The 12,205-nt window shown below is 32.2% G+C and overlaps 1 protein-coding gene across 1 annotated transcript in view; it reads right to left on the reverse strand.

Annotated features, from left to right (window-relative positions):
• The window catches only part of ITGA2 (integrin subunit alpha 2), a 148,418-nt gene that overhangs the window by 87,338 nt on the left and 48,875 nt on the right, over window positions 1-12,205 (reverse strand). The window contains exons 3-4 of the mRNA XM_074282541.1: window positions 5,007-5,116; window positions 1,851-1,942 (exon numbers count right to left, since the gene is read on the reverse strand). Of these exons, the coding sequence (XP_074138642.1) occupies window positions 1,851-1,942; window positions 5,007-5,116 (202 nt within the window). The remainder of the gene's footprint in view (window positions 1-1,850; window positions 1,943-5,006; window positions 5,117-12,205) is intronic.

Raw genomic sequence — 12,205 nt, forward strand, 5'->3', positions numbered from 1 at the left:
TTTTTAAAAATCTACTAAGAGTAACAAAATCAAAGATCACTAATTGAAAACCACTCAAATGTATCTGTGTCAGAACAAATGTTGCAGAATATCACTTAAACAGAGAAAGATATGCTTAGTAATTTTAAACCAAAATATTTGAACTTGGATAGTAACAGAGTCAAATATTCCACTTAAGAAATGAAAAGGCTGCCAAAGTTTCAAATGAAAACAATACTCTGGAAAACAGAGAATATGATTTTCAGACAAGTAGTACTTATGAGTTGACCTCATTTTTGCATGCAGATCTGTTACTCCAATTAATTTAATCTCCACATTATTTTCCCCAGTTATCAATAATATGATTTCTTTATAGTCTATTCTGTAATGTACTAAATATATAATATTGTAGGTATATACATAAAACTAACTCAAAATTCAGTTGCTATTTTAAGTAAGAAGTTTCTAACATATTCTCAAGACTGACAAAGAAAACCTTGGGAATTACTTCCTACTATTCACTTATCTTTCCTGGACACTCACCAACAAAACAAGAATAAGCTGATGGCAATTACAAAAAAAATTAATAACATTCTTATTCTAGGAAGCCTAAACATTTTAGGGACAAAATGGTCTATAATCCAAATTTAAAGTGTGTCTCTACATAGGTCTTCATATAAAGTAATATTAAGTAATTAAATAGAAAATGTTAAGTAATATTATCTACACTTTCCATTAAGCTATAGCAAACTGCCAATTCAAGGAGCAAATCCTGCACATGCTCTCTTCTCTGCATGGGGTAAAAATCAGCCCCATAATATCATGGCAAAAAACGTCTTCAACCCTCTAACATCTGAGGGGAAAAAATTGGAATGGCAATACCAATGAAGAGAATCTTATCATATTAGAAAGAATCTTTGCTTCAACATTCAGTACTGTTTTAAGCAATGTCTGGTGTCCAAAGGAATACAATAAGACCAACAGCTTTTGTGTTCGATTTGATCATATTCCTCTTTTCCTCCTGTTCAATCCACATTCCTCTCTCAAATACTATATTCCCTCTCTGGTATTTCTGTCTCTTTTCATCTCTCTTTTGCTTTCCCTTTCCCCATCTACCTGCTACATGCCATTTCTTTTACACTTTCATTTAAATCTTACCTCATTTTAGGTAGGAGTAAGGTAATGACTAATCCTTTAGCATTTCTTTAAATCTCTTCCTATTTTCCTCAAATGTTAGTAATGATAATCTGCTAGTCAAAATTCAACTCACCATTATCTTCTCTTTTCTTTTTATTCTTTTTTTCAGGGACTCAAAGGATGAAAATAATCCCTCTATCATCCTTTATTTAGTGTTAAGGGTTTGGCTGTGTACAGCAGTCTTCACATAGCAATTCTAAATACTTATTGTATATGGAAATGAGAGGTCCTTTTTATTTCTATACCTACAAGTACCAGGAAAAGACAGTAGACTTAGATTGGGATGGCAGAGGGCCTTCACCAATGAGAAGTTTGCTCTTAGCCAATGACACAGGATGGTTAGAATTGGTCAGTATTTCTCATAATAATTTTTTTTAAAACCCTAACCCCAGTCTGGGACAAAGTCAATCTGAGGGCTAGGAAAAAATATTACTTCATTTTTCCTTCTCTCTACACAATCTGGAGTTAGATTAAGTAATTGCTTTGTCCAAATGTCCCAAGATGTTTGGGCATTAAACATAGCTATATTTCATTTAACATTTGGAACATGAATAGCATTGTAAAAATAAAATAGCAGCTTCTTGGGTTTGAATCCTAAAATTTGATCAATAGAAAAACTGATTAAGTTATTCCTTTTTAAAAAATGAACAAGGAAATAAAAAGTTGAAACTTACCAGAAACCCTCCAGTTCCCAAGTTCCGTGTAAGTGTCAAGCCAAGACTCATATTTGTTTTTATCTCAGTAACATTTGAAATGCTTGTAACAGCTGTGAAGAGGAAAAGTTAACAGAGAAAAACCATTAAATTTCCACCAACTTTGTTAAAGTCATTTAGAAAACACATCCAAGACTATTGCCTGACTCCCAGATAGGCTAAAATGACAATTTATAGTACCTAACCCACTACCATACATGCACTAGGCTATATGCAGACCAGTTCTGCAATTAATTTAATAACCTTGTCTCACCTCACCCAACCCACAATACTCACACACACACACACACACACACACACACACACACACACACACACACACACACATTCATTCTTTTATTGTCAGTCAATATAGGCTAGAATCGTTTTTGGGGGGGATTCTTCCTTCTCCCTCACACCCCACAGCCAAAACAAAGTTCTGATGATTACAGAGTTCTACAGTCTTTCACATCTGTCTGTCCCCTCTCCAACATTACTCCTCAACTCCAAGAATCCCTGTTCAGAGAGACACACACCTTACCACCTCAATAGTAACTACCTCTAATTCATTCTAGGTACTGTTGCCAGATTCATTTTCCCTAAAGTGCAGCACTGTCATTGTCATTACTTTTTTACATTACAGCATTATCATGCCTTTATTTAGAAAACTTCCATGACTTTCCACTGCCTAACAAAAAAATGTAGTACTGCTAGGTATGGTAGTAAAGCATCCAGATATTTCTCCAATCTTATAACTCCTTTGTGTGGACCATTTAATGTGCCAGCTAAAATGATCTGTTCATCCATCTCTAAACAATGCTGTTTTGCCTCCATGTCACTGTTCACAATGTTTTCTCCACCCAAAATGCCTTCTCAAAAACTATGCTTTCTCAAAAACTCTGCCCTAAAAGTAATATCCATTTTCTGAGCTTCCACATGTACCTATCAATACACACTTTATCTCTCCCATTAGACAACATATGAGTATCTTTGAGCATAAGAATTAAAAAATGATTAAGATTGATCAGAAAATGGGATCTAGGCTTGTTTTCTAGAGTTCAAATTACATATGTATGCATGAATGTATATATGCACATATGGTGTATATGAATCATACACATACAAGTGTACACACATATATGTGTGTGTTTGAATATATATGCATTTATAATATAATATAAAATACCTATATCACTGTTTATATTATATCTCTTGAGATTTTGAAGGCTTTAAGTGGAGAGATTATCCACATATGACCCATAAGCCAGATATTAATAATAGCTGACTTTTATATGACGATTTAATAATTTCAAAGTACTTTCCATGCATTATATAATTTGATTTTCACACAAATCTTGGGAAGTTAGTACTATTATTATATTGTAGATGGGAAATGGAGGATTATAGAAGTTAAATGATTTGACCAGAATCTCATAACAGGTAAAAATCTAAAACAAGATTAGAATTCAAGTCCTTGTGAGAACAAAAGCCAATGTTCTAATACTAAGCAACCTAGAAACAATAAAGAATAGTAGCTACAAAGTAGGGGAAATGTTATAGAAAGGCCCAGTGATTAATAGAAGGAATATCCACAAACAAGGAAAATAATAAATAATTATTACTTCAGATGTCACTAAAGACAGGGCAAACTGGAAGTCTTAAGTTTAAGAAGATAAAAGCTTAACTTAATAATTATATCTAAAATTTAGGCGTATATAACTCCTGAGTGGAATATAGCAGTAGAAGGGTATTACTTATGCCAAAGAAACTTATAAGCTAAAAAAGGCATGAAGAAAAGCAGAAAAAAGAACTTTGAAAAATCAACTGAATTGCATCAGGAGGAAAAGAGTCCCCAATCACTAGAGGTCTTCAACTAGATATTAGATGATTATTCATTAAGGGCATATCATAAAAAATATACCTGTAAAGTTTTACATAATCCTAGATGACTTTTGAGATACTTTTTGATAATTTAAAATTTTTTTTAAAAAGTAGAATAAATATTCTATGATTCTATGATTCCTGATCATGTGTGGAAATAGATCTGAGAATAGCATTGTGAAGTGGTGCAGTAGAGAGAATGCTAAGCCTGAAGTCAGGAAGATTCATGCTCCTGAGTTTAAATCTGGCCTCAGACATTTATTATCTGTATGATCCTGGGCAAGTCACTTAATTTAATATTCCTTAAATGTAAAATAAGCTGAAGAAAGAAATTCAAATCACTCCAAAAAGTCAGATAAGACCTAAACAACTCAGTAAACAAACAAACAAACAAACAAAAAACATTCCTAAGTCTGGTTCTAAGCCTGGCCCTAGCTATAGAGAAAACCACATTCAGAACCACCAGCACCATTTGCTGTCTATGGGCAAAACAGTTGAAGATTTCTTAGAATATCAGACTCCTGTTTTCAATCCTGTCCCTATAGCCATGAACCAGGAAAACAACTTTTGTGGAGAAGCCAAATGGCAACTGCCTATCCTGATATTGTTGCAAATTATTTTCAGCAGCCACACTTCTAAAGACTTGAAAAAGATAGTTTTCATCATCAAATTGACATTGTCAAAGGGTTCAACAACTTTGAGTTACAAGGTTCTATCAATGGAAATGGAATTAAATAAATATCATTTCCAATGCACCCTAAGGACCTAAACTTCCTATATATGTTATCTTTCTTTAAAAATGTAAGCTTCTAGAGAGAAAGGACTCACTTTTCTGTTTGTAGTCAAAGTATTCAGCATAATATTTGGCACAAATAAGCATGTAAATTTTCCCCATTCATTTATTGATGTCTGATTCATCTTTGAAGTCCTTTTAGGGAGAGTATGATAACAATAGTCACTCAAAATCTCTTTGATAACTAAATGAACATTATATAAAAGACTAAAATAACATAAATACAAGCAATACTAAAAAGTAAGATATTTCAAATCAAAAAATAAAATAATAGAGCATTTAATTAGAATTCCATTTGGGAAATTGCTCATACATTTTGGATCCCAAACTGGGAAAATGAGGAAAATACTAATTTGTATTTGCAATCAAGTCTTTTCTCTTATCTACTACTTTCTTTTGTCAGCCTGGATTATACAACTGTACTTTCAGTATCTTCAAGAATCATGGTATTCACTGAAACTTACTTTGTAAATTCAGTTTTTCACACATGGTACTGGGTAAGTTGACAGGACATTTGTAGATATCTCCCATTCTGTTCTCTGGAAAACCACTCCATGGTGAGCCAACAAGCAACCTAAAAATAAAAGTTTTTTTTTTTTTTTTTTATTACACATAAGATACATAAAGTTGTTTATTCCTAAAGATGAACTGAAAATAAATGCTGAAAAGGCTATAACTAAGTTAATGAATAAGGACAATTCAAACTTAATGTAACAATTTTCTCTTAGTCATTTTAAAGACCCTCGCTGACCAAAGGTCATACAACAGTAATGCCACACAACACTGACACTTTTCATTAGAGCCTAAAAATGACCATCCTGGGCCATAATAATCATTTTAATTTTCTTATCTTTAAAAAAGAGAAATAAGAAAAATCTTAGGAAAAGTTATGAAACTATAAACAAAATAGAATTCTAGAAAGCATAGAGCTTTAAAACATGTATTTTTTAAATTGCTATGAGTCTCTTTTCTCACCATGATGAAGTGACCATCTTAATTTGATTAAAAACTATTAAATTAAGACAGGCTAGAATATTCATCAATTGGGAAACAGCTAAAAACTATGGTATGTTTATATAATAGAATATTATGCAGTAAGAAAATGAAATAATATGGGGAATTTGGAAAAATAAGAAACAATATGTATGGATTAAAGGAGAATAAAATAATTAGGTTAAATATACAATGCATATATAGGTATACCTATCTTCAAAATAGACTTATGCAATGATACTATCAGTGAAAAGATGACCAAAAGGAATTCAAATTCTGATAAATGAAAAATGCAGAAGGTCCTAGAAAAGAGATAAAACAATCTCCTACCTAACTTCGTAGACTACTAGGATAAAAATGCATTATCGGACAAAATTTCTATAATTTATGTTTTGGTTAATTTTTTTCCTTTGGTGACTGAAGGTCAATAGGAGAATGATAGTGGGAAGTGACTATGATGTAAAGATATAAAGGATCATTATCTATTAAAAAGTAATCATTTTTAAAAAGCTAGATAGAGATCATGATGGTTATAATAACTAACCGACTATCTTTTAAATTAGTGGTGGAAAAAAGTCTAAAAGGCATTATCAGTAAACTTTCAATTACTTGCTAATGGAGGGAACCAATATCGAGGATTGGCCAAAGATCATTTATGTGTGTAATATATTTACAACTGGAGATGAACATACTGATAGATTTATAATTCTTAACTTTGAAAAAAAATTTAAACTTGTGAACTTTCTTAGGAACTCTATAAAGTTTTCCCTGCCTATACAAGTCCTTCTCTTCCATAGAACATGATGAGAATGACCAACCTTATCTCATCTAAAAATCCATTCCATTTTCTGTTAAACTATTTACTATTTCATATTTTTATGAAGATATTTTAGCATTATTAATTTATTTAAACTGAAGAGATCAGCACTATATTCTAACTCCCTCAATTATTTCTTCTTAAAAGACCTTTTTCTGTTTCAAAGAAGGGGTGATGGACATTCCAGTGCTTCTGTTTCATCCTAGTCCTCTGTGATGAGACCTTTAAAGATCTATTACTGACTTACTGTGATTATTCAAAGATGACTTATTTCATAAGACCAAAGAATTAAAAGGGAGGAAAAACTGTCAGAGAAGATCTAGTCTGATTTATTCATTTTATGAAAGGGAAAATTTAGCCTAGGAAGGTTAAATGGATAGCCAAGGTCACATAGCTAGAAAATAGTAGCTGTGAGATTTAAAAACTATGTCCTCTAACTCCAGGTACTCTTTCCATTGTGCCTTGCTGTTTTTCACTTCAAGAAAAATCATATCAAAAAGAAAAAAAAGTGAGAAAGAAAACAAAATTCAAGCAAACAACAACAAAAAGTATGAAAATACTATATTGTGATCTACACTCAATCCCCATAGTTATTTTTCTGGGGCAGATGGCTCTCCTCATCACAAGACCACTGGAACTAACCTGAATCAGCTCTATTCAAAAAAGCCATGTCCATCAGAATTGATCATCATATAATCTTGCTGTTGCTGTTTACAATGATCTCTTGGTTCTGCTCATCCACTGAGCATCAGTTCATGTAAATCTCTCCAGAACTTTCTGAAATCATCCTGCTGATTGTTTCTACAGAACAGTAATATTCCATAACATTTATACACCATAACTTATTCAGCCATTCTCCAACTGATGGGCATCCATTCAGTTTCTAGTTTCTTGCCATTACTAAAAGGACTGCCACAAACAAAGCACGTGAGTCCCTTTGTATCCTTTATGATCTCTTTGGGATACAAGTCCAGTAGAGACATTGCTGTATCAAAGGGTATGCACAGTTTGAAAGCCTTCTGGGCATAGTTAAATTTCTCCCCAGAATGGTTGAATCAGTTCACAACTCCACCAATAATGTATTAGTGTTCCAGTTTTCCCACATCCTCTTCAACATTCATCATTATCTTATCCTATCATCTTAGACAATCTGAGAGGTGTGTAGTGGTACCTTAGAGTTTCTTCATTTGGATATTTCTGATAAAGCAATTTGGAACATTTTAAATTTTTTTTATTCACAGATAAATTTTGATTTCTCTAAAAACATATCCTTTGCTCATTTATCAATTAGAGAATGACTTGTATTTTTTATAAATTTGACTCATTTTCTATATAGTTTAGAAATTAGGCCTCAGACATGAAGAACGAAATCATAAATAAATTGGAGGAACATGGGATGGTTTACCTCTCAGACTTGTGGAGGAGGAAGGAGTTTGTGTCCAAGGGAGAACTAGAGACCATTACTGATCACAAAATGGAACATTTTGATTACACCAAATTAAAAAGTTTCTGCACAAACAAAACTAATGCAAACAAGATTAGAAGGGAAGTAACAAATTGGGAAAAAATTTTTACAGTTAAAGGTTCTGATAAAGGCCTCATCTCCAAAATATACAGAGAATTGACTTTAATTTATAAGAAATCAAGCCATTCTCCAATTGATAAATGGTCAAAGGATATGAACAGACAATTTTCAGATGATGAAATTAAAACTATTTCCACTCATATGAAAGAGTGTTCCAAATCACTATTGATCAGAGAAATGCAAATTAAGACAACTCTGAGGTATCATTACACACCTGTCAGATTGGCTAAGATGACAGGAACAAATAACGATGAATGTTGGAGGGGCTGTGGGAAAACTGGGACACTGATGCATTGTTGGTGGAGTTGTGAAAGAATCCAACCATTCTGGAGAGCAATCTGGAATTATGCCCAAAAAGTTATCAAAATATGCATACCCTTTGACCCAGCCATACTACTACTGGGCTTATACCCCAAGGAACTACTAAAGAAGGGAAAGGGTCCTGTATGTGCCAAAATGTTTGTGGCAGCCCTTTTCATAGTGGCTAGAAGCTGGAAGATGAATGGATGTCCATCAATTGGAGAATGGTTGGGTAAACTATGGTATATGAATGTTATGGAATATTATTGTTCTATAAGAAATGACCAACAGGGGAAATACAGAGAGGCTTGGAGAGACTTACATCAACTGATGCTGAGTGAAACGAGCAAAACCAGAAGATCATTATACACTTCAACAATGATACTGTACGAGGATGTATGCTGATGGAAGTGGATTTCTTCAACATAGAGAAGAGCTAATCCAATTCCAATTGATTAATGATGGACAGAACCAGCTACATCCAGAAAAGGAACACTGGGAAATGAATGTAAACTGTTATTTTTGCCTTCTGAATCCAATTCTTCCTGTGCAACAAAAAATTCGGTTCTACACACATATATTGTATCTAGAATATACTGTAATATATTTAACATATATAAGACTGCTTGCCATCTGGGGGAGGGGGTTGGGAGAGGAAGGGAAAAAATCTGAATAGAAGTAAGTGCAAGGGATAATGTTGTAAAAAATTACCCATGCATATGTACTGTCAAAAAATGTTATAATTATAAAATAAAAATTAAAAAAAAAAAAGAAATTAGGCCTCAGAGATAATTGCTGCAAAAATTAGTTCCCAATTTTGTATTTGCCTTATACTTTTGGTTGCACTGTTTTTGTCTGTGAAAACTTTTTTTTTTGAATTTCATATGATCAAAATTATCTTTTAATTTTGTAATGTTCTCTGTCTCTTCTTTAGTCCTGAATTCTTCCTTTATCCATAAATCTGATGGATAAATTATTCCATGCTCTTAATTTGCTTACCATACCGCCCTTTATGTATAAACAGTGTACCCATTTTGACTTTATCTTGATAAATGATATAAATTGTTGGTCTATACATAGTTTCTTCACAGAGAGGGAGGCTGAGAGTCTGATCTCAAGGTTGGTTGGAGAACCCAACCGTTTTCCAGTTTTCAAGTAATGAGTTTCCGTTCCATAAGCTTGGATCTTTAAGCTTTATCATATACTAGATTACTGTGATCATTTCTTATAATGTAATTTGTACATAATCTATTCCACTGATCCACCACTGTATTTCTTAGACAGTACCAGATTATTTTGATAATTCCACTATATAATGAAGTTTGAGAACTGGTCTGGGTAGACCATTTTCTTTTGCATTTTTTTCATCGATTCCTTTGATATCCTTAAACTCTTGTTCTTCCACATGAATTTTGTTGTTCTTTTTTCTAACTCTACCACATAATTTTTTTAAGCAACTTGAGTGGTACAGCATTGAGTAAGTAAACTAGTTTAAGAAGAATTGTCATTTTTATTATGTTGGCTTTGGCTACCCATAAGCAATTAATATTCTTTCAAATGTTTAGATCTGACTTTTATTTATGTGAAGTGTTTTACAGTTGTGTACACATAGTTCCCAAGTTTGTCTTGACGTAGATTCCCAAATATTTTATATACCTACAGTTATTTTAAATGGAATTTCTCTATCTCTCACTTCTGGACTTTGTTAACAATATATGGAAATACTGATAATTTATTTTGTATCCTGCTACTTTGCTAAAGTCGTTAATAACTTGAAGCACATTTTTAGTTGGTTCTCTAAATACATCATAACATCACAAAGAGTGATATTTTTGTTTTATCATTGCCTATTCTAATTTCTTTAACTTTTCTTATTGCTATAGCTAGCATTTCTAGTACAATATTAAATAATAGAGGTAATAATAGAAAATGGGTGTCCTTGCTTCATCCCAATTGCATTCGGGAGGTTTCTAGCTTATCACCATTATAGACAATCTTTGCTGATGGGTTTAGATAGATACAACTTAAGAAAATGAGGTATCTTAATGGCCATTGAAGAGCAATGGTTTTCATTGTTATTCTCAGCTTGAGCTCTATGATTCATACCTCAAATATTCTGAATCACAGAAACAAAATAAAACAGATTAAACAACTGAACAACATATCTGATTCTCAGAATGAAAACTGAAAAGACCATGTGATATTTCTTTAGTTGTGTAAGGTTTCTAGTACACATTCCATGCTTTGTGTTTCATGGCCACCCCCATGGTTCTATAAACAAAAATCTATAAATTTATAAACTTACTTCTTACAGGAGTTTATGAAATCAACACTCGTTACTCAAACAGAATTGTAACAGTTTAAAGAAATATTAGACAGAAATCAGTCAATCAATCCACAAGTGACTACTATATTCTAGCATATAAGCAATGTTTTTATTTCTAAAATTTTGTGGTGATAACTGATTTCCTTAAGAGAGATGCTAAGAATAATAGGATCATTGGTAAATCTGCTAAGATGAAGCCCTGCTATATTGGATTAAACAGTATCTTAGTCCCACAAGAGCTGAATGAGAAATTATATATGAAGTTGCCAAGAAGAAAAGAGAATATCAAGAAATAGCCTTCTGTTTCCTACAGTAAGACTGGGAATTCCTCCAGGAGTATTTTAAATGACACTTACTATTCAATTATCTTGTGAGGAAATAGTGATTATACAGGCTACAAAAAACACAGCCAATCTTCCCACCCCCACTGGAGCTCCAAATACTCTGTTTAGTCACAAATGTTATTTTATGATGATGTAGGTAGGTCCAAACCCATAATCTACAGAGTCTTATAAAAATCTCCCTAGAGACTATGGCTGTCTAACTTCTTTTATTCTTTAAGATTTTGATTTAACTCACTGAAACAAATGGAGAAGCAGGAAAATGCTAATCTGTATAATATCTATGTCAATCTTAAACTTTTTTTAAATGACTTACAGGAAATATTAAATTCATGAGCTGTTATTTCTTTCTTAGATAGCAAAGCAGAATTAGACTATCCTGAGTACAAAGATCTAATGAGATCTCTCTTGCTATTTGCTCCTAATCAGAAATAAAATACTAAGCCACAGATGGATAATTAAAAAAAGGGAGAAAAAATTTCATTTAGTCATGGAAAATTCATGCTATACATTCAATATATGAACTTCTAGAATCAATGACAGAAATATCATCTCTTGAAAATGATGCAGCCTCAGAGGAATAGAGGGATGGACACTACAAATAAGAGAAAATTAAAATTGATTCCTATTTTCTGCAGTTCCTGAAAAATTACACAATATGAGCAATGAAACAAATATGTATTTTTCTGTCCCAAAGGTTCTTTGTATCAAAGTAGTGATTACTTGATCACTAATGTGCTAAATTACTGATTATGGAATAATCTCCCATTTCCTTGTTAGTTATATTTTTATCTTCTTGGTTTTGTTTGTCATCTTCTGTTATGTATTAATGTTGTTAATATAATTTTAAACTTAATATATAGTTTAGTCTTTTCTTATTTCTACATCCAAAAATTTCCAACACATCTACTTCTACTTTATTTATAATGTACATTGGAAATTATATATTATATTACAATATATTATAATACAATATATTATTGTAAAGAATTATAATATAATACAACATAATACATTGCATATTTAAAAATTTTAAAAATAAACATTTTTATAAATAGGAGACAGCATACAAGAGTAAACTCAGAAAGACCTGAATTCAAATCCCATTCAGATATTTATTAACCATGTGACAATGAATAAATTACTTAAGTCTCTCTAAGCCTCAGTTCCATCTGTAAAATGGGGATAATAATAATATGTAACCTTATAGGGTTTTTCTGAGGATCAGTAAAATCATGATTGTGAATCAGTTTGCAAACATTAACACACCATGTAAATATGCTGTTATCATTAGCCATGCC

The sequence above is a fragment of the Sminthopsis crassicaudata genome, chromosome 1 (genome assembly GCF_048593235.1).
Source record: "Sminthopsis crassicaudata isolate SCR6 chromosome 1, ASM4859323v1, whole genome shotgun sequence".
NCBI classification, from domain to species: Eukaryota; Metazoa; Chordata; class Mammalia; order Dasyuromorphia; family Dasyuridae; genus Sminthopsis; species Sminthopsis crassicaudata.